Genomic DNA, 21,996 nt, shown 5'->3' on the forward strand with positions numbered 1-21,996 from the left:
ATGAACAAGTGTTTTTAATTTTGATGGAGTCCATTTTATCTTATTTTTTTCTGGTTTCTGTGCTTTAGTTGTCATACCTAAGAAACCACTGCTGAACCTGAGGTCATAAAGATGTACCTCTGTTTTCTTCTGAGAGTCTTATAATTTCAGCTCTTAAATTCATTAAGATTTATTATGTGTTTTTTTAGATTGAGGTAACATTAATTAATAATATTTACATTTCAGGTGTACAACATTACTATTTAATGGTGGTGTGACTATAGCATGCTCACCATCAAAAGTCTAGTTTCCATATGATGCGCCTTGACTTAATGTTGTGTATGGTGTAGGGTAGGGCCCAGCTTCATTCCCTGCGTGTTGAGGTCCCGGTGTCCCCACGCTACCTGTTGAGAAGATTTTGTTCCCCTCTGAGTTGTCTTGGCACCTTGTTGAAATCAGTTGACTGTAAATGTGCAGGTTTAGTTCTGGATTCTAAGTTGATCTATTCTAGGCTATTTTGCTAATCTCTGTGCCTGTTTTTATGCCAACACTATGATATCTTAGTTACTGTAGCTTTGTAGTAAGTTTGGAAATGGGGACGCATGTAGCTTCCAACTCTGTTCTGCATTTTGCCTTTTAATGTATTAAGTATGGCTTGGTTCTTGGTCTGTATCAGTGCAGCATGTAGCTGCCATGTCCTTTAAAACACCTGCATTATATTCCATTGTATGCGTGCTAGCCATTCATTTCGTTTGCTCATTAGCCTTTTATGGAGCACCTCCTGTGTGCCAGGCCTGGCGGGAAGAGTGTAGGTAGTGGAGCCTGGAAGGGGCACAGGCCGAGGCTGAGCAAGCGTCAGGTCAACACCTGGTGGTCCAGGCGTTGCCCCTGTGGACACAGATGAGGACCAGACAGAGAGATGTCTAGGTGGATAATACCACGTTGAAACCTCAGGTTGTAGCAATTGCTGGAAAACAAATTGCCCCAAAACATAGTGGCTTTAAACAATAATAAATATTTATTACCTCACAGTTTCTGTGGTTCAGAAATCCAAGGGTGACTGAGCTGGGTGGTTCTGGGTTGGGGTGTCTCATGAAGTCGCAGTCATGCAGGTGCCTGGGGCTGCCTCATCCAAAGGCTTGCCCGGGGCTGGAGGAGCTGCTCCTGAGCTGGCCTCCTCATGCAGCTATTGGGGGTGGCCTCAGTCCTCAGGTCCCTGAGTGTCCTCCTAGTGTAGTGACTTCCTCCCCAGCAAGCGATCCACGAGCAAGGTAAATGTGGCGGTGTCTTTTATGACCCTGTGTCAGAAGTCACATGCCGTCACTTCAGCCATATTCTGTTGATCACACCCACCAGCCATTGCAGGAGGACGTGGATACCAGGGGCCATCCTGGAGGCTGGCTACCACATGAGACAGCTTGTTTGGTTTCGGGGCCTCCTTTTTCTCGTCCGTAAAATTGGGCAGTTGTCCTCCTGCCTCAGGCAGCAGATTGAGCTGTGAGTTGAGCAGCTTCTGCGTGCCTGGCCCAGGAGAACCCTCAACATGCACCAGCCGCTGCAGTAACCGCAGAGCCCAGGCTGGTGTGTGGGGCCTGGCTGCAGCCCGGCTCAGCCACCCACTTTCTGGGGGACTTTGAGCAAGCCCTGCCCCCTCAGCCTCGATGTGAAACAGATCCAGCTTGGCCCCTAGGATTCTGGAAGCCTGGACCCGACCGCTGGGAAATTGGGCCTGGGTCTGGGATGGAGAGAGAGTGCCTGGCCCCAGGCTCCCATTGACCTGTAGACTGATTGGTGGGCATCCACCCCGTGAATGACAGGAGCCGGACCGGGGGGCCTCCCGCTGGGCAACCCCGGTGGCTCTCAGCATTCTGGAATCCAGGCTCAGTATCTGTGGCCCAGCCCGGCTGCTGGAGAGTAAAAATATATCTGGGAGGAAAACTGGGCCAAGAAACCTCTCACGTGGGTCCTGAGATAGCGCATGATCCTTGCCAGGCATCTGCGGGGGGAGCCTTCTTCTGGGGGAGCCCTCTCCCTGGTGTGCTCTGTCCAGCCATCCTGGGACTTGGCTCCAGGCGGCTGGCCCTTCCCCAGTGGAGATGTGCGGTTGCGTATCTGCCATTGGGACCTAGTGTCCCCTTCGGGAGCCCCTGCTCCCCACAGCCAGGCAGAGTGATGTTAACTTCTGGGATGGAGGACCCAGGCCTAGCAGCCAGAGCTGCATATGCCCCACATGTGACCCGTGGAGCCTTGCCCTGGACTTTGTGAGGGCAGTCAGGCACCTGCCTGGGGAGGTGGTCAGCAGGGAGGGCGGCAGCACTGAGACAGAGTCCTTTGGAGCCCGCAGGTCCAGCCAGGCTTGACGCCCATCACCTCGGACTTCTCCCCTTACTCCGGGGGCCGGCAAGCTTTCATGCGAGGTGCCAGCCGGTTTCTGTCACACCTGTTTAGTTCTGCCCTTGTATAGAGATTCATACATTAGTGGGCAGGGCTGTGTTATATTAAAACTTTATTTATAAAAATAAGTGGTGGGTGGGTATGGTCCACAGGGCAGTTTGCTGGCCTGAGTTAGCATATATCCCCCGCACACACCTTTTTCTTTGAGCAGCATGATTTGGGTTTCCATTCAACAAAAAACACCCTAATACCACTTCTCTGAGCGTCACTGTCCCCCTCTGAGGAGGGAGGAGACAGGCATTACTTGGGACAGGGCAGGCCTGAGGCACCGAGGGCTGTGGCCTTGCTGGGCGTTGAACCCTTGGTTGGATGTCCAGCTGCAGGGACCGCGTGCAAGATGAGTGGGTGAGCTGCACTGCCACAAGCGCTTCCCCTGAGGCTTCTAATGGTGCTCACCTGCAGCCTCCTCCATGCAGTCTTCCAGGCTTCTTGCTTGGTAAATGAATGCTCCCTGAGGCCTGCTCTTGTGCCCAGCACTGGGCTGCTGCGGGGCCCCTGAGGGGGACAGGGAGAGAAGGCCTTCCCTGTGGAGCTCCACTGACGGCAGGACGGCAGGGTCGAGTGTCAGAGGGAGAGGCCAGGGCGGCCACGAGAGGGTTGCACCCTAGGTCCACGGACAGCACAGGAAGCATTCACCAAGTAGAGGGGTGGTAGGGAGGAAGGGGTGCAGTCAGCAGCAGGGCCTAGGGCCTAGGAGAGTGCAAGGGAACCTGAACAGTGGAGGAGCTGAGGGAAGACCCCCGAGGGGGTGCCAGGTTGGGCTTGAGGGGAAAGGGCGGGAGGCAGCCGGGAGTACCTGGGGGCAGCCAGAGGTAGACGGGTGACTCCTTGGGGTGCCTGGGCTGGGGCGGGTATGGTGCGCCGGGGCTCCAGTGCGGATGACGCAGACAGCTCTCACCCTAGTGTTCAAAACTGTGAGAATACCAGTCCCCCCTGGCCATGATGCGGCGGGTGACGCTGTGTGGCAAGGGCTCTGCAGAAGGTCACCCAAGCTCAGAGATAGCACACAGCTGGGCACATCTGTACCCGGGACAAAGCAAAAGTTGATCAGCAAGCTTGAGTAAGCCAGCAGCATCCTGTGCCAGGCCAGCATTGAGCCTGCCGGGAGCTCTGTCTTTGAGCCCAGTTGAAACAGGGACCAGTGACCAGGTGGCTGCAGAATGTTGGGCCAGGTGCCTGGGAGCACACTGGGGAGGAGCAGCTCACCTGGAGTGTCAAGGTGACCTCTGAAGTGCTTCTGGAGGGAGAGGCTGGTTGCCTGTTAGGACAGGCCAGCTTGGGCTGTGGGGACGCAGGGTGCAAGGGTGCATGTTGGGTGGGGGGGCTCCGGAAATGTTTGCTGACCTCTGACTTAAAGGATAAACAAAAAAAGATTTGAACAAGCTACACAGTGACATGTTGGTGTCTTTTATATTATTCTGTTCTTTTCTGGGTGTTTAAAATCTTTTTTTTAAAGATTTTATTTATTTACTTTAGAGAGATGGGAAGGGAGGGAGAGAGAAACATCGACATGCAAGAGAAACGTCCATCAGCTTTCTCTTTAACAACCCCAGCTGGGGACCCGGCCCGCAACCCAGGCGTGTGCCCTGACCGGGTTCTCTTCAGCCTTGAACTCACTCAGGCTTCTCAGCCCTAAAGTGGGTCTGAGGACGATTACCTCCTGGGGCTTTCAGGAGGGTTGGAGACACGACTGGTAGGGCATTAGGCTGTGTGAGGAACATGTGCGTTGCGGCTTTTTAAAAAAACTCTTGTTGTATTACAGTTGTCCCAATCTTCCCCCATTGCTCCCCCCCCACCCCCCGCAGTCAGTCCCCACCCTGTTGTCCGTGTCAGTGGGCCCTTTATACCTGTTCGTTGACTAGACCCTTCCCCTTCTTTCACCTCTTATCTCCCTCCCCCCTCCTCTGGTCACTGTCAGTCTGTTCCTTGTTTCCACGCCTCTGGTTCTGTTTTGCTCATTTGTTTGTTTTGTTCGTTAGGTTCCTCTTATAGGTGAGATCATATGGTATTTGTCTTTCACTGCCTGGCATATTTCACTTACCATAATACACTCGAGTTCTGTCCATGCTGCTGGGACAGATAGCATTTTATTACAGGAAACTTGAAACAAAAGACAAAACTAGACAGGATAGTACAATTAAATATATTATCATGAAATATTGTAAATACCCAGAGAATAATATAACGAACACCCACGTGCTTCCTGTCCCCTACATTTTTATATTACTGCATTTGCTTCAGTGTCCTCCCTCGGCACTGCTGACGTTGTCCTGGGTCACTGTCTGCCTCGGGTGGGACCATCCTGGGCACTGCGGGGTGCTGAGCAGCATCCCTGGCCCCCGCTTGATGCCAGGAACACTCCCAGTCATGACAACCACAGAGGTCCCCAGGCATCACCTAGTGCACCCTGGGGGCAGAATCGCCCCAGCTGAGAACTACCTACAGATCACTTGCCTTCACCAGGTCTCCTCTGGCCCCCGACAGAAGATGTCTGCTGACCTCTGACTTAAAGGATAGACAAAAAAAGATCTGTCTAACCTACAGAGTGGCATATTGGTGTCTTTTTTATTATTCTATGCTTTTCTGGGTGTTTGAAGTATTTTTTTCCTAAGATTTTATTTATTTATTTTAGAGAGACAGGAAGGGAGAGGGAAAGAGAAATATTGACGTGCAAGAGAAACATCAATTGGCTGCCCCCAACTGGGGTCCTGGCCCGCAACCCAGGCAGGTACCCTGACCGGGAATTGAACCGATGACCTCTCAGTTTACAGGCTGGCACTCAATCCACTGAGCCACATCAGTCAGGGCTAAAATATTTTTATTATACTAATATTACTTTTAGACAAAGAGCTAGTCCCCTCCATACATTTTATTCCCAAGAGGGCCTAGCACCTAAGAAACATGAACTTGGATTAAATGAATGAATGTATGTGTGGTTAGGAAAGGTCTCTCTAGGAAGTGACATGAATGTCTGAGACCCGAGTGACAGAGGATAGGATTTATCTGTGTGGAGATGTAGGGACAGCACGTTCCAGACAGAGGGCATGGCAGGTGCAAAGACCCTGTGGTGGGGCTGTGATACGCCGGTGTGTGTGGAACCTGTGGCAAGAGCCTGACGCACTGGTGCTCTGGTGGTGCCCACTGCTACCCATGTGGTCACATTCCTCAGGCAGAACCTGCTCAAAAAATGTGTTTCTCCAAAGCTTGAAAATACCTTGCATCAAAGATCACAATTTACCTTTAACCAGGAGGAAAAAGATTTTATTAATAAAATTTTCAACCGCGTTGAAAAGTTGAATTAAACAGTGGAAACTCACTACTTACCACTTTGAACCGACAGTCGACATTTTGCTGTTTACTCCATCCATCCCTCCCCCTCCTTTGTCCCCTCCCCTCCCCCATCCCTCCCTCTTTCCAGCTAATATTTTGGATGCCCATCAGAACTGCAGACATCAGCACATGTCACCTGTAAGCACTTCAGCGTGTGTATCATTAACTATGGTTTGATACATTTCAACATGTCTTTGCAATGTTAACTACTCCGATCAGCTATTAACTCTAGAATTTTTAGCCTTTCCTGACCTAATACTGGTGGTAAAAGTCTGAGATGCTGCAGAACATTAAAGTTCTTCATTTCTGCCATGACATAGTGTTGACCCCCAGATTCAATACCTATTCAGTGTCACACCAGGTGTGTACCTGGTGAGGAAGGATTAGCAGTCGGGGCTTTAGCATCTGTGTCTTAATGGGAGAGGGCATCTACATTTCACATAAAAATTAACCCAGGTGTTAAACCAGGGAAGGTAGCCTATAAAGAGCAGGGGTAGGTGCAAAGGGCAGAAACCCTGCGTTCCATCTCTTCTCACACACTTGCACTATGACTTTGGGTAAGTTGCTTGCTACCTTGCTGCACCCCATTTTTTTCTAATGGTTCATCAGCTGGTTCTTGCAGGTTTTCTAAAATTTTGTATTTTTTTCTTTCCAATCTTCATTCCTTTTCTTTTTTCTTGCCCTATTGCATTGGTGAGTGCTCCCCACCCTGCAGTGCAAGCTCTGGGCCACTCCACTTGTCCTATGATTGATATTAATTTGTTTGCCATGAGTTTTTGCTTTGTGCTTATTTTTAAGTAAAGACATTCTTCCTGCGACCCTCACTTTTTTTTTTCTTTCTCCAGTTTCTTAATAATTTTTTGAACATAAAATTTGCGTTGAATTTTGTTGATTGTTTTTCTGGATTCTGAGATGCGATCATCTGGTTTTTCACCTTTGGTTTTTCATGGTTTCTTCAAAACCGTTTTCCTGCCCGTAAAATGCGGTAGTGAAATGAGATCATTAAGTCATGTGGTGTCTGGCCCAGGCGCCTGAGTGCCCCAGCTTTGCTCCCTGCTGTGCCCATGTGTGCTGCCTCAATGCCACCTCCCATATGCTCTCCTGGGGCTCTGCTCCTGTGCCCGAAGGCTGGCCAGTCCATTCCAGGTAATCAGGGAGGTAGGCCTGTGGCTGGCTCCCGGTGCCACTTCCTGCTTAGCAGGGCTGCAGACTCCATTGCAGGCGGTTGACACTGTGGGCCATGGCTCCACCCTGGGGGGCATGGTCCCTGCACAGATCCGACAAACCTCACATCCCCCTGCCGTCCCTTTCCAATGGGTGGGACTGATTGCTGAGTCGACATGGGCCTTGCTCCAACTCTTCCTTCTTGCTCTCAGAGAACTATGATGGTGTCTGTCAGCAGATGACAAAGTAGACCTGGTCAGCCTGTCACGGGATATATACAACACACCAGTGCCACATGGTCCCGAGTGCCAGGAAGACCGAGGAAGCCAGAGGAGTAGGGAGAGGGATCTTGGGGGGACTGTTTTGAGCGAGGTGGTTGAGGGACAGCCGCTCTTAGAGGGTGACACTTGAGCCAGCTCTCGGAGCAAGAGAGCAAAGCAAACCCTGTCAATTGCTTTTGTTGTTGTTTTGTTTTGTTGTTGTTTTATTGATTGCTTTTCTGGATTCTGAGATGTGATCATCTGGTTTTTCACCTTCAGGTAACTTCCTAAATTTGAGCAAAAAGTCTGAGGGGGTCTGAGAAGGGTGATTCATGTATGAAGGAACCGCACACACAGAGGTCCTGAGGCAGGGCCAGGCTGGGTGTGTTGGAGGAACAGCCAGGAGCCCTGTGTGGCTGGAGCAGAGGGAAGGGGAGAGAGGGTGAGGGTGGGGGATTCAGGGAGGCAGGTGACACAGTCTGTGTAGGATTTCTTGGTGTAAATGGACATGATGTTTGCTCCCCAGAGCCATCGTGGGGCTGAGTGAGACCTTGTCACAGGACAGGGGCATAGTGGTCCCCTTCTGTCACTCTGCCTGTGGCCCCCACTCAGCCTCGCTTGTCCCTCCCTGGTTCCCGCTGACTCCTGCGCTTCCTTATTCTGGCCCTGCAGGCACTCATCCCTCTGCTCGGAACACCCTCCTGTGGTGATTGCTCCCTCCTAGCCCACGGAGTGGGCCTTTCGCACCCTGAGCTGAGGCCCTGAGTCTCCCTTCCTTGAAAAGCCACCTGGACCGTGCCCGTCACCCTGGGTGGGCCCCCCCCCCCCCGTGCCCTGTCACGGTCTTCAGTGACGAGGCTCAGCTCTGTGCTGTCTTGGCGCACCCTGGTGTCCCCGTGCCCAGTAGATGTGCACTGCAGTGGGTGGGCTGCTGCCTCCCTGCGGGTGGAGACAGGGCACCAACCTCCACCCACCGCTCAGTTTTGCCTTGTTGGGAGTTTGACAGGCAGAGCCCCAGTCCCATCAGCCCAGCTTGTGTTTTCTGTTTCTTCACAAAATTTTAATTTCATCCTCCTTTCCTTTTTTTTTTTTTTTTTTTTTTTGGTCAGTCCTCACCTTCCCTTCCCCCATTCTTTTTTTTTTTTTTTTTTGACTGATTGCTAAGTCCACATGGGTCTCGCTCTCAGGCTGGTGCCAGTTTAGTCACTGACTCATTCTTCCTTCATTCACTCACTCATCCACAGTTTCTTAAGTGTCTCCAGTGGGCTGGGTTCTGTCCTAGGCCCTTGGGGCACAGCAGCCTAGGGATACAGAGCCTATGCAAAGGCCCTGAAGCAGGACCGTGCCTGGTGTGTTGGAGGAACAGGGAGAAGGCCCGTGTGGTGGAGCAGAGTGAGCGAGAGGGAGAGAGGGAGGAGGTGAGGGCAGGGAGCAGAGGGGGCAGGCTGAGAAGGGCTTCTGGGCTAGGAGAGGACTTGCGCTTTTATCCCAGGGAACCCAGGACGGCTGCGGTGGGCAGAGTAGACAGGACCTGACTTAAGGGCTCACTGGCGCCCTCTGGTGGTTGCTCTGAGGGGAACAGACTGCGGGGGCGGGGCGGGGGTAGGGTTGGGGGGGTGGGGGGCGTTGCGGTGTCAAAGGTTGAGGAGACTGCTGGTCCAGGTGGGCCATGACGGGGTTGAAAGGAATGGGGAACAGTGGCACATTCTGGACACACTGGAGTCTAGTAGAGCCTAGTGCTGAAGGACATATGTCAAGGTTCCCTCTCTGGGTCCTAGGGGCCCACAGTCCTTTGGCAGCTTCTTCTGCCTTGGTTTCCACGTAAAACTAATGAGGAGAAGCAGCTCCTGCTGAGGCTTGTGTGTATGCAGAGGGGAGAGGACTGCGTCTGTCCCTCCCTCTGTCTGTCCCCCCATCTGTCAAAAGTCAACAGGCATTCAAGGTGTCTGCTAATGGCAGGATCTGACCAGACCCGCCAGCAGCAGCAGCGTGGCTGTGCCCCGAGGCAGGCCTTGGCCTGGAGACGGGCTGCACGGGGCGGGGTCTCCCAGCTCTGCACGTCAGGCTCTTCCCCTCCTCCAGGCTAGTTTTAAAAAATAATTTCTTTGAAAAAATGGAGTGGCTCATTCAGAAGATTAGTCCCATCTTGGGCTGGGAGGAGCGTCACATCTGGTGTGGCCTCTGCCTTGGGGCGGGGCGGGGCGCCCCCCTGCCGGCGTAGGCAGCTCTGTGGCCCTGTGCCGCAGGCTGGCCCCTCGGCCGGCCGCTGCCCGTTTCTGAAGAAACGTGGAGGCTGAGAGCAGCAGGGTCACTGCCCTCACAGCATCGTGCGGTGGTGGAGCAGGCAATGAGGTTTAGAAAAGGAATTTCAGAGAGCCGGTGGGGACATGCAGACAGCAAAGCTGGGGAATGTAGCCTGAGTGACAGGGCAAGGGGGTGACAGTGGCCTCTCTGAGAGGGGGTTGGAAGGAGAACGGAGAACGAAGGGCTGAGGGGCCGGCCTTGAGAAGATCTAGGGGAGGGTGTTTTGGGCAGAGGGAACGGCACATGCCAAGGCCCTGAGGGGCGTGTGTATCCATTCCCTGCACCTCCCCCACAGGCCTACAAGAATTCAGACACCTACGGTAGGTCTAGGTCGGTAGGTCGGGAGCAGGACACATAGGGGGTGTGGTTTGTAGGAAAAGCCAGAACCTGTGTTGGGCCTGCTCTGGCAGAAGACTCAGGTGGTCATTGCTGGGTGGGCTCCGGGTCCAGGGGCCCCTAGACGTGGTCTAGAATGTTCTGCCCTGGTCCACCACCACTGGCTTCCTGCCTTCTCTTCCTTCTCCACACCCCAAATGCAAAACCATGAATTGTTCTGCTGTTGGGCAGCCAATGAAAATATTATGTCAGCTTTCCGGCACCTTCCGGCCCCCGCCTGCCACCGGCCAGGACTTGGGATATGCCAAAGCCCAGATTTATCCCTGGGGCTAGGGTGCTGGGGCTGGAGACCTCAATATCTGCCAGTGAGCACCCAGGGTCTGGTGTGATCCCCACGTGGCTGGTGTATCCTGGTCCAGCTGCCCCTTCTGGAGCCCCGGGTGGTGACTCAGTCTGTTAGCTTTGTCGTACAGGCCAAGGTCCCCCCACTGGTGGGCCCTGTGGCCCTGACCTTAACCTCTGCCAGCTGCCCCCCACCCAGCCTCAGTTTCCCCATATGGACCATCTCCTGGGTGTCTCAGCACAGGTGGGATCTCGGGGTGGTGGCTGGGATGGTGGTCAAGGCTGAAAGAGGACATGAGTCCCCACCCCTGCTGGCCTGGCTGTACCTGTGGCTGTGTTGTCTTGGGTTTGTTATATATGTTTTAATGCTCACCGAGGAAATGCTTATTGATTTTAGAGAGTGGGAAAGGAAGGGAGAGAGGGAGAGAGACATCAGTGTAAGAGAGAAACATCGATTGGTTGCCTCTTGTACATCCCCTGATGGGGGATGGAACCCGCAACCTAGGCATGTGCCCTGCCTGGGAATTGAACCGATGACTTTCTGTTTAGGGGATGATGTTTCAACCAACGGAGCCACACCAGCTAGGGCTTATATTTTTTTTTGTTGAGAGATAATTCATATACCATGAAATTCACACTGTAAGTATGCGATTCAACGTTTTTTGTGTCTTTACAATGTTGTACAACTGTCAGTTATAGAAACAGAGAGGTCCCTTCTCTGTTGGGTGAGATTGACCCCTGACCCCTCCCCGAGGCCTGCCTTTCTCAAGTGACCCCCTTTGTTTCCCTCTCCCCGTTTCTGAGCCACACCCTTCCAGGCGGCCTGGTCCCCACAGGGTTCCAGCCCTGTCTGCACCCTGGTGACATCCACAGTCTTGTTTCCAGCTGGGGCTTCCCTGAGCTACAGACTTGGGGTCCAGCTGCCCCTGGGCTTCTCATGGGGGAGAGCCCACAGGGTCTCACAGTCAACACAGTCACAACGCACCTGACTGCTCCCCCAAACCTGCTCAGCCCATCCCCCACCTCAGCTGGCTGCTCCTTTTTTTTGTTAATTTCTCCAGTCAAAGTCCTTAGTCATTTCTGACTCCTTGCTGTACTTCACTCCGCCTCCAGTGAGCACAACCTGTCTGTCCTAACTTGAGATCGTTCCAGAATCCACCCATTTCTCCCTGCTCCTAAACCCCCAACTTCGTCTACCCCATTAACCATTAATGCCCACTTAGACCAGGCAGTCCTCTTGCCCAGCTGGGCCCCTGGGTCCTGCCCTCGCCACCCGTACCTCCACAGTCTGTCATCCCTGATGCCGCCACTAGAGGGCGTTTGTGCACACCTATGTCAGGGCCAAGACCGCCCTCTGCCCACTGCCCTCCAGAGGTCCAGAGACCTCTCTTACTAATCTGCACCCTAGTTGTTCTTCTGGCACTCACCCTACTGTCCAGGCCCTTCTGTGTCTCCCCACCCTCTTGAGGGCAGGGGCCAGGTCTGTTCTGGTCTTCACTTGCTTCCCCACAGGTTGACGCCCAGTGCATGAGTTTCTTGTTGCAGCTGAAACAAATCACTGCATACTTGGCTTAAAACCACACCCGTTTATTCTCTGATAGTTCTGGGGCCAGGAGTCCAACAGGGGTCTCACTGGGCTAAACCCAGGTGTGGGCAGGGCTGGTCCTTCCTACAGCTCCAGGGAGAACCGTTTCCACCCTTTTCCAGCCTTTAGAGGCGCGGCATCCCGGGTTTGTGGCCCCTTCCTCCGTCTTCACAGCCAGCAGTGCAGCCTCTCCATCTCTGACTCTGACCCTCCTGCCTCCCGCTTATGAGGACCCTGTGAGGACACTGGCCTCCCTGGGGAATCTAAGATCATCCCCATCCTAGGGCCCTTAACTCAGTTCCGCCTGCAAAGCCCATTCTAAGATCAGGACATGGACACCTTTTGGAGGGAGGGAGCAAATCTGCTGACCACCCTCATTGAACAGATAATCCTCAGCAGAAGCCACTTCCCCAGTGAGGACACTGGGGCTCAGAGTGGTCAGTCGTGGCCCTGAGGCCTCCCCTCTGGGAGCCAGTGTTGAGGGGATGGTCCTGAAGGAGGAAAATCACCCTCCGTCTCACCATGAGCTTCCTTATGCCAGGAAGCTCTCCTGGGAGCTATAGTGAAAGGAACCAAGTCCTTGGCTGGTTTTCCAGAGCGGGCACCCCTGACAGAGCTAGCGGAGCTGGCACCATCGCTCCGGCCTGGGGCCCCAGCCACTGCCTGCTGACCACAGCTCCCCAGGGCCCCGGGCCCTCCCCATAACACCACCCTGACCATGACCCTCTGGGTTACCTGATTTCTTCATGACCCAAGTATGTCCTGGTTAAGCCCTGCTCCTACTAGCAGAGGAAGATGGCACTTTGTTAATTCAAAGTCACTTTAGGAAAATGGCGGGTCAGACTTGGGGGGTGGTCTCTCCCTGCTGCTCCCACCTGGAGGGGTGCCAGCACCCAGTCCTCCTGCCATCTCAGCCTGTCCTGTCTGCATGCTCCCACTTCCCACGATGGATTCTTGTGACCCTCCCTAGGGACACAGGGTACCCAGTTAGGCTGTAGGTGCCTTTGTGTGTGGGAGGGAGCATGGTGACAGCACCCCGAGCCCCTTGGAGCCCCTGGCATGGGCCGGGGTAGGTTGGTGGGCTGGGCGCTGTGGTTTACACTCCTTGCTGCCAATCTGAAGTCTCCCTTCTCTTTCTCAGGTCTGACCCAGAAAAAGATGGCCCTGACTGAGGTGAGTGTCCCCTGGGCCCTACCCTGACCTGCCTCCTCCAGCGGACAAACGAGGAAGCACCCAGCCCTGCTTGGGTCCTGCTCTGTGGCCTTGGGCAACTCACTGCACTTCTCTGGGTCCCAAATGGTGGCAATTGTAGGATGGGTGAAAATCCTGTTCCTTCCCCCCCCCCCCCGCCAGCACCTGGAGTCTCAGGGAGGGGTGCAGGGGGGGGAGGGAAGAGGCCCAAGGACCCAGCCCTGGGCAGTGAGGGAGATGTGGTGGGAAGCTGGGCAAGTGCAGTCCCTGAGGAGGCGGGTCTTGCCAGGAGGGTGGTGCCTGCGCAGTGCCCAACGGGCAGCACCTTCAGGGTGGTGCCCTAGGCAACCCACCTAGGAGCCCCGGGTCCCTTTCGCTCTCCACACCTGCGAGCCCGGTGTCTTTACCATCTTCCAGCCATGTTCCTAGAGAGCCTTCCCTGGTGATGGTCACTGTCATGCATACACGCCACCATGCTGCCCTCTGGGCCCCTGCTGCTTATCCTCAGCTAGGGTGACGCATGTGGGGTCACAACCGTCCCTGCTTAGAGTTTCCCATCACTCCTGAAGGTGACCTGTGAAGGGTGTGTCTGAGCCTCGTTTTAGAGGAGGAGCAGCCCGGGTGGTAGCAGGAGCCCCACCTGGACGTCCTGTGTCCCCTTGGAGCCAGGTCTCCTATCCCAGAATGCCACCTGCCATGTGGGTCCTTCTAAGGAGGGCTTTGTCCACCTCTGGGGCCCTGTGGGGCGCTCAGGCCGCAGGGCAGTGGGAGGGAGGTGGGTGGGCCCAGGCACTCCAAGAGCAACAGGAAGCCAATGAAGGGTGTGGAGAAAGGGCAGAAACAAAAGGTTCCTGAGGGGGCCCTGCCCCCTGGTGGCCAATGTGCAGAATACACAGGAGCCAAGCTGAGGAGCGATGGCAGATGGGGGCCATTTAAGGGCTGCCTGGGAACCTATGTGGGGGCAGTGCAGGTTGGGCTGGTGGCCAGAAGGGCTGTGTGGGATTTTTGAATGGTGGCAGATACACAGTGGGTACTTCTTAAATGTCAGTGATGGGTTGGAGCCACCAGAGGGGCGCTCCGTTCCTGTCTGCTGGCTGGCTTTGGCCGTCAATTCTCAGCTGGTTTCTGTGTCCCTCCAGGTTCTCGTGGCCTCTCCTACCATTCTCCTCTTGGGACGTCAGACATGAAGGCCAGTGGCTTCCACACAAGTTTGTGGAAATGGCTCATGTCACAGCTGCCACAGCTGTCCCCTAGAGCTTGTAGGAGATGGGCCTGCTCCCAGGCCACTGGGACCTGGGAGGGGATGTTGTTTGTAATCATTTCAGCCCAGAGGGCTATTCTGCTCCCAGGGAACACTGGGAGATGTCTGGGCACATCTGTGCTTGTCACACTGCGGTTGCTTTTGGCATTGAGTGGGTTGGGGCCAGGGATGCTGCCCCACAGTACCCAGGAAGGCCTCCCACAGGGAACAGCCTGGCTCCAGTGTCAGCAGCACTGAAGCGAAGACCCTAAAATAGGGCTGGGGGGTTGGGGCAGCTGGCTTCCAGCTTTCTCGAGGAGTTGGGGTTTCTAGTCCGGGTGTGGGCCCTTTCGGGTGTTAGGTGTTGTCCACCGGATATGCAGTCTGCCCACACAACTTTCTGTCCCCTGCACTCCCCACATGGCCGAGTCCTGGGCTCCAGCTGGGCACAGTGACTAAGCTCCTCTCTTGCCAGGATTTCTAGAGTATTATGGCCTCGGTGGCTCCTCCTTGCTGACTTTTATGCTTCCTGTTTTCTCCTCTCTAGGCCCCAATGATGACCGGACAGCCAGGCCCTGGTCATGGGAGGAAGCTGGGCCATCGGGGCGTGGATGCGTCTGGCGAAACCACTTACAAAAAGGTTTTTCCTATGACCTTAGCTGGCTGGGACAGAGTAAAGGGGGCTTTCCGCAGTTCTGGGGACCCATCGGGCACGCACACGCGCGCGTGTGTACACACACATACACACACATTCTCTTTTTCTCTCTCTCTCTCTCCCTCCCCTCACTGGAGGTCGGGTATGGGCTTGTCTGTGCAGGACCCTCGGGCCTGGCCAGGTCCCTGCTGCATGTCGTCACCTCGGGCAGCCTAGTGATGTGCCCTGAGGCTCCATAGGCTGCACGGCCTGCCTGGCTCCAGGAATCCACTGTGATCTTGGATGAGCCCTCAGTTCCCAGCCCTGCTGGCTCATCTAAAGATAGAGGGAATTACAGCTCCCGCTTCTTTCTCGGAAAGCCGGGCCGAGATGAGAGATGAGGTGGTGAGAGGAGCGCTGAGCCAGGCCCGGGCGGGGGAGTGTACAGGAAGCCTGAGCCCCACCGCCGTTAGCCCTACCTTTTTCAGCTTCCTGATGCACCAGCTTGACAGAGAGAGTATACACACCGTGTTGTTTCCCCCTTTTGACGTGTACCATCAGGTGGTTTCCAGAGTATTCATAGAGTTGTGCAGCCATCACCACAGTCACTTTAGACTATTTCTATCTCCCCAGAAAGATACCCCACCCCCACTAGCCGCCACCCCCTGTCTGCCTCCCCAGCCCCTGGCAAACCTGAACCTACCTTCTTTCTCTGTGGGTTTGCTGGTTCTAGACATTTCACGTAAGTGGAATCACACACTTTGGGGCCTTTTGTGTCTGGCTTCTCTCACTGAGCACCATGTGTTCAAGGTCCATCTATGATGTAGCAAGTGTCAGAGCTTCACTCCTTTTCATGGCTGAGTGATATTCCAGTCTGTGGGTGAGTGGACAGTTGGGTTGTTTTCACTTTGGGGCTGTTATGAATCATGCTGCTGTGAAAATTTGTGTGCAGGCTTTTGTAGACATGCTTTTATCTCTTTGGGGTACATACCTAGCAGTGGAGTTGCTGGGTCACATGGAAACGCTATGTATAACCGTTTGAGGAACTGCCAGACTGTTTCCCACAGCAGCTGTGCCCTTTTCCAGCCCCACCCGCTGCGCACGGGTATTCCAGTTTCTCGCAGCCCTCACCAGCACTTGTCTTTTTGATCACACCCACCCGAGCACGTGTGAAGTGGTGCCCTGCTGTGGTTTTGATTTGCGTTTTCCCGATGGCTAACGGTGGTGGGCACCCTCTCCTGTGCTGGTGGGCCATTTGTGTATCTCCCCGGGAGAACTGCGCGCTCCGTGGATGGCGTCTAGAAGGGGTTGAGTGTGGAGGGCAGGAAAGGCCCTCCTGGTGAGGGGATTCGGGAGAAAAGGCAACTGGCGGCTGTGAGGCCCTCACACGGGAGCGTGGGCTTGCTCAGGGGCTTGCCCTCCTGCTGCCTGCCCCCGCGGTGGGGATGCCAGGGCTCAGGGTCAGAGACTGACGGTTGAGGTGTCTTTCCACAGTGAGGCACGTGCTGCTTAGAGCTCACAGTGACCACGTAAACCACAGTGATGAGGAAAGTGCAAACAGCAAATACTTCTCAGGCATGGGCAGCCTTTGGTCCGGACCACTAACATGAGCTAACACACTGTCATCTCTGTTCCTGGATACTGGTGGGGAAACTGAGGCACAGAAAGGCAATGTTGTTCTCTGGTCATGATAATGTGAATCACCTAGAAAGTGGGTAGAAGGAACCCAGGTCTATGGAAATGAAGTTCAAGTGTCACTCTTGTGCCTCCCCCCCGCCCCCCCCCCAAATCCTGATGGTGGATAGACTCCTGTTGCATCAGGGCAGTTTTGAGACGTTGGAATGTTCTAGAACCTTGATTGAAAATTGGTATTGGGGTCACATAAGGTGGTGTTGGACTCTCGGACAAGCTGCTTCTTTGCTGTGTGGTTGTGCAGGTCAGGTGACCTACCTGAGGCCTGAAAATCTGTGATACATGCTAGTAGGCATCTTGGAGCCCAGGGTTGGGGTAGGGGCTGGCCCACAGGTAGGTCTTGATGTGGCTGCATTTCCCCACAGACCACGTCTTCCACCCTGAAAGGGGCCATCCAGCTGGGCATTGGCTACACTGTGGGCAACCTGAGCTCCAAGCCAGAGCGGGATGTGCTCATGCAGGACTTCTACGTTGTGGAGAGCATCTTCTTTCCCAGGTAGGCCCGGCTCCCATGCCCCCAACAGACCACCTGACAGATACACTGTTGTCATACAAAACAGCCTTCTGTTGTCTGAGCTCCCTTCTCTGCTGTAAATAGCACAGGCCTTTATTGGTGTCTGCTTGACTTGAGGTTCTGATTCAGGGTCTGTTAGGATATTAGTTTGCTGCTGAGTTAAAGAGAGCCAATGTAATAGTGGTTTTTTAAAAAATGGGGGGGAATAGAAATTTATTTTTCTCTCTCTATTTCTCACACACACAGAAAAACTGGTAGGCAATCCTGGGCTGGTCATGTGGGTCCTAGGTTCCTTCTGGTTGCTCTGCCATCTTCAATATGCAGCTTTTCTAACCAGCAGTCCCAAGTGGCAGCCCAGGCTCCTGCCATCACATCTGCATTTCAGTAGCAGGAAGGAGAGGGGAAGGGGAGAACATTCTCCTTTCCTTTAGGGTATGACCAGGAAATGACACACATTGTTTCTGTCCCACTCACAGTTCACTGGTCAAGTACAATCACTTGACCACATCTAGCTGCAAGAGAGGCTGGGCAGAGGTCTTATTCCAGGTGGTCATGTGCTCAGCCAACGTTGTGGACTCTGTTGCCAATGAAGGAAAAGAGAGTGGATACTGGGAGCCACAGCCTTTGGTCCCATTTGGAATCTCAAGTTGCCTTTCATATCGGCCACTTAGGGAAGGTTGTAGAGCTCAGCAGCTGGAGGCATCATCCCTTACAGGCTTTCCTCCCTCCTTCCTCCACAGTGAAGGCAGCAACCTCACTCCTGCCCACCACTTCCAGGACTTCAGGTTCAAGACCTATGCACCTGTCGCCTTCCGCTACTTCCGGGAGCTCTTTGGGATCCGGCCAGACGATTACTTGGTAAGTGTGTTAGTCAGCTGTTGCTTTGTAACAAGTTAGCACAGACTCAGCTCAAACACCACTTGGCTGTAACCTCACAGTTTCTGTGGATCAAGAATTGGGTGCAGCCCTGACTGGCTCAGTTGGTTGGGTGTCATCCCACAATGCGAAAGGTCACCAGTTTGATTCCCAGTGAGGGCACATGCGTGGGTTGTATGTTCAGTCCTGGTCAGGGTGTGTATAAGAGGCAACCAGTTGGTGTTTCTCTCCCTCCCCTTCCCTTTCTTTAAAAATAAATAAATAAATAAATAAATAAATAAATAAAATCTTTTTTAAAAAATTTAAGAAGAATTGGGTACAGCTTAGCCAGGTTCTTTGCTCAGGGTTGTAACCTAGAGGTGGGCAGTAGCTGGGGTCTCACGTTAGGCTAGACTGGGGAAGGGTCCAAATCCAAGCTCATGTTGTCATCGGCGGGACCAGTTCCATGCTGGCTATAGGTTGGGGCCTCCTTTCCTTCCACACGGGAGGGAGGGAGAGAGCCTGCCAGCAAAGCAGATGTTACTGTCTCCTGTGAGCTCATCACAGATGGGACCTGCCCAACCCACTCACCACCCCTTTCTAGTACTCGCTGTGCAACGAGCCATTGATCGAGCTCTCCAACCCCGGTGCCAGTGGCTCCCTCTTCTACGTCACCAGCGATGATGAGTTTATCATCAAGACTGTGATGCACAAGGAGGCAGAGTTCCTGCAGAAGCTGCTGCCTGGCTACTACATGGTAGGGGTCATGGGTTCCTGGAAGGTTCCAGAGGCAGGGGGCAGTATTCTGGGCTTTCCTCCGGTGCCTGTCTGCCTCCCCCATCCTCCTGCCCCTCTTCCTCCTGACACATCAGCAATTCCGCTCTGCTCCTCTGCACAGACATATAGGAGCAAAGGCTTCAAGGCCCTGGAAGACAAGTCCCCCAGATTCCCAGGGCACCACCCACCCTCTAGGTGGCCATGAGAAGTCTTCCTGTGGTCATGGGGTCTCCCGCTCACTGTCCTCTCCAGGAGGTCCCCCCACACTGTGGGCAGGAATTGCTGTTTAGGCCCTGGCTCCCCACATTCCATCGCACTGACACCCCTGAGTCGTGGGTCCAGAAACTGTGGCTCATGGGCTGAATGTCTCAGCATTTGGTGACTCAAGGGGCACAGGAGAAGAGGGACCAGGCCACCAGCTGGCACCTCACAAAGGACCGGCCACTCGGGCGCCCGCATTCTGGTGTGACTCAGGTCCCAAAAGGGGCCTGGGCAGAGGTGGGAGCAGGGGTCTTTACACTCAAGTGGGCTCCTGAGTGCCATCTACCTCGCTGGGCCCGACCTGGTGGGCGTGGGGACAGGCGCTCTGGGAACTCTGCCCACGTCGTGGCCGCCTCCCCTTAGGGCATCCCTCATCCACTGTTTGTGGTCTTGGTAGGACTCCTGGCTCTCCTAGATCAGGGATCAACAAACTTTCTCTATGGAGCCAGACAGCTTTGTGAGTCAACAGTCTGTCTCCACAGCTCAGCTCTGCCATTGTAGCAAGAACACCGCCATAGACAGCGCCTGAGAGGTCAGGCAGGCCAAGTGCCAATAAAATTACTTATGGACACTGAAATGTACATTTTATGAAATTTTCACATGTCACAAATGCACTTTTTCTTGTTTTTGTTTTTTTTCCAACTCTTCACCAATATAAAACCATTCTGAGTATGAGAACAAGCAGCTGGATGGAGTTGGTGCTCGGGCTGGAGTTTGCTAACCCCTGCCCTGGACGTGCCTGGGGGCCCTGTCCATCACACCCCCCCAGGGCGGGCCGGGGAAGTGGGACACCTGGTCTGACCCTGTGGGAAGTTGGGCCCAGACACCTTGGGAGTGTCCCATGAGGTTCTTTATCGAAAGGCCATGACTCTGGGCCTGGTTTTGTAGAAACAGACCCTCCTGGAGAGTTAGAATTAAACTGGCTGTTGTAAAGTGGGGTACTGGGGAGAGAGGCAGTCAGGGGGCCTTCCTGAGGAGGTGGCCTCTGGCCTGAGATCTGAGTGGCTATGTGCAAGGCTGGGGGTGTGGGAGTGGCTCTCGGGCACAGCATGGCACCCTGGCTGCTGTCCACTGACCCTCTCCCTGCACCTCCCAGAACCTCAACCAGAACCCACGGACGCTGCTGCCCAAGTTCTACGGACTGTACTGTGTGCAGTCGGGGGGCAAGAACATCCGTGTGGTGGTCATGAACAATATCCTGCCCCGCATGGTCAAGATGCACCTCAAGTTCGACCTCAAGGGCTCCACGTACAAGCGGCGGGCCAGCAAGAAGGAACGGGAAAAGAGCATCCCCACCTACAAGGACTTGGACTTCATCCAGGACATGCCAGAGGGGCTCCTGCTCGACGCTGACACCTTCTCTGCACTCGTCAAGACGCTGCAGCGGGACTGCCTGGTGAGCCTGTGGTGCCAACCCTGATTCCCCAGCCCCGCTGCACAGAAAGAGCTCAGGGCCAGACAGCCTCCCTTGCCTGGGCAAGTGCAGGAGGTTAAGGGTGGGGATTCTGGGGACAGCCCACGTAACCCTAAGCATGTTGCTCTCCTCTTTGAGCCTCAGTTTTCCCATCTGTGAATTGGGGACACTGGTGAAAGCTAGTGCAGCTAGAAGCCTGAGATATGCAGCCCAGTACCAGGTTCCCCCCTGCCCGCCTTGTCCCTGTGTCCTGAAGCAAGCTGTGCTCCTGCTGTAGAGCCCAAACCTGCAGAAGCAGCCCAGCATTCGCATAGCCCTTAACCTAAAGGGTGCCTCAGAGTCAGAGCTGCCCCACCACACAGCACGCACTGCTCCATGCTGCCATCTTCCCCGGTTAGGTGCTTTGTAGGGATAAAGAATGCTTCACCAGCCCTGGATGTTGTGGCTCAGTGGATTGAGTGCCGTCCTGTGAACCAGGGGGTTGCTGGTTTGATTCCCAGTCAGGGCACATGCCTGGGTTGTGGGCCAGGTCCCCAGTAGAGCACATGCAAGAGGCAACCACACATTGATGTATCTCTCTTTCCTTCCCTTGCCCTCTCTCTAAAAATAAATAAATAAAATCTTTAAAAAAAGAAATGCTTCACCAGCCTTCACACGCCCTTACAATCTCTGTGTGCCCCCTGCAGCCTGGAAGGTCAGGCCACCCACCTCTCTAGCGATGAGGAAACAGGTCTGCAAGGGGTGTCCCTGCACTAGGTCCCTAGCCTGTCATCAGGGGCTGGTCCGGGTCCTCTGCTCTGTGTCTTAGGCCCCTAAGCCCACTGCCCCCAGCTCACAGACTCTTTGGAAAACTTGACACAGTGTCCCCATAAAACTACTTCAGTGTCTTAGGGCCTTTTGCTTCAGGAAGCTCATCCCCGGAGACCACGTGGTCTTGGGCCTAGGCTCCACCATGGGGCCTGGAGTGGGTGTCATATCCACAGCACCCAGGTTCCTCAGCTGGAGCCAGGGAAGTAGGAGTGCAGACCTGCTCTGTCTTGGGGGAGGAAACTTCCTATCCTGGCCCCGAGGGGCAGCTTGGCCTCAAGTGACACACCACACCCTGGGCCACCCTACAGGGGCTAGTCCCAGTTGTGCCCCATCTATCTGCTGCACAGCCTGGCCTTTTGTCCCTTGGTCTCCTCACCTGTGAAATGGGGATAGTGACAGGGTCTCCCTGTGTGGCTGCGGGAACTGAGTGGACGTAGATGCAGAGCCTGCAGCCTCGGGTCACCACCAGGCTTAAGGGCGTTTGTCTTCCTGACCCTCTCCCCTACACACACCCGGCAGGTGCTGGAGAGCTTCAAGATCATGGACTACAGCCTGCTCCTGGGCGTGCACAACATCGACCAGCAGGAGCGGGAGCGGCAGGCCGAGGGTGCCCAGAGCACGGCGGATGAGAAGCGGCCGCTGGGCCAGAAGGCACTTTACTCCACAGCCATGGAATCCATCCAGGGCGGGGCTGCGTGTGGGGAGGCCATTGAGACGGATGACACGTAGGTGGTGGGCCTGGTGGGGTTGCCGGGGCTTCTAGCCCTTTCTCTGCCCCCAGCCTCTTGCCAGGTGTGAACATGGGCAGGGGGAGTTGGCACGGAAGGCAAGCAGTGACAAAGCAGATGAGGCCA

General features: G+C 54.5%; 1 protein-coding gene across 4 annotated transcripts in view; it reads left to right on the forward strand.

The window, feature by feature from the left end:
- PIP5K1C (phosphatidylinositol-4-phosphate 5-kinase type 1 gamma) overlaps positions 1 to 21,996 on the forward strand; it is a 52,378-nt gene that overhangs the window by 11,985 nt on the left and 18,397 nt on the right. For all 4 annotated transcript variants that reach the window (XM_054578061.1, XM_054578063.1, XM_054578064.1 and 1 more), the window contains exons 2-8: positions 12,896 to 12,927; positions 14,733 to 14,825; positions 16,877 to 17,007; positions 17,766 to 17,883; positions 18,485 to 18,637; positions 20,015 to 20,314; positions 21,662 to 21,867. In XM_054578061.1, the coding sequence (XP_054434036.1) occupies positions 12,896 to 12,927; positions 14,733 to 14,825; positions 16,877 to 17,007; positions 17,766 to 17,883; positions 18,485 to 18,637; positions 20,015 to 20,314; positions 21,662 to 21,867 (1,033 nt within the window). The remainder of the gene's footprint in view (positions 1 to 12,895; positions 12,928 to 14,732; positions 14,826 to 16,876; positions 17,008 to 17,765; positions 17,884 to 18,484; positions 18,638 to 20,014; positions 20,315 to 21,661; positions 21,868 to 21,996) is intronic.

Source organism: Pteronotus mesoamericanus, unplaced genomic scaffold (assembly GCF_021234165.1).
Source record: "Pteronotus mesoamericanus isolate MK-2021 breed Mesoamerican mustached bat unplaced genomic scaffold, CSHL_Meso_final contig_482, whole genome shotgun sequence".
Classification (NCBI taxonomy): Eukaryota; Metazoa; Chordata; class Mammalia; order Chiroptera; family Mormoopidae; genus Pteronotus; species Pteronotus mesoamericanus.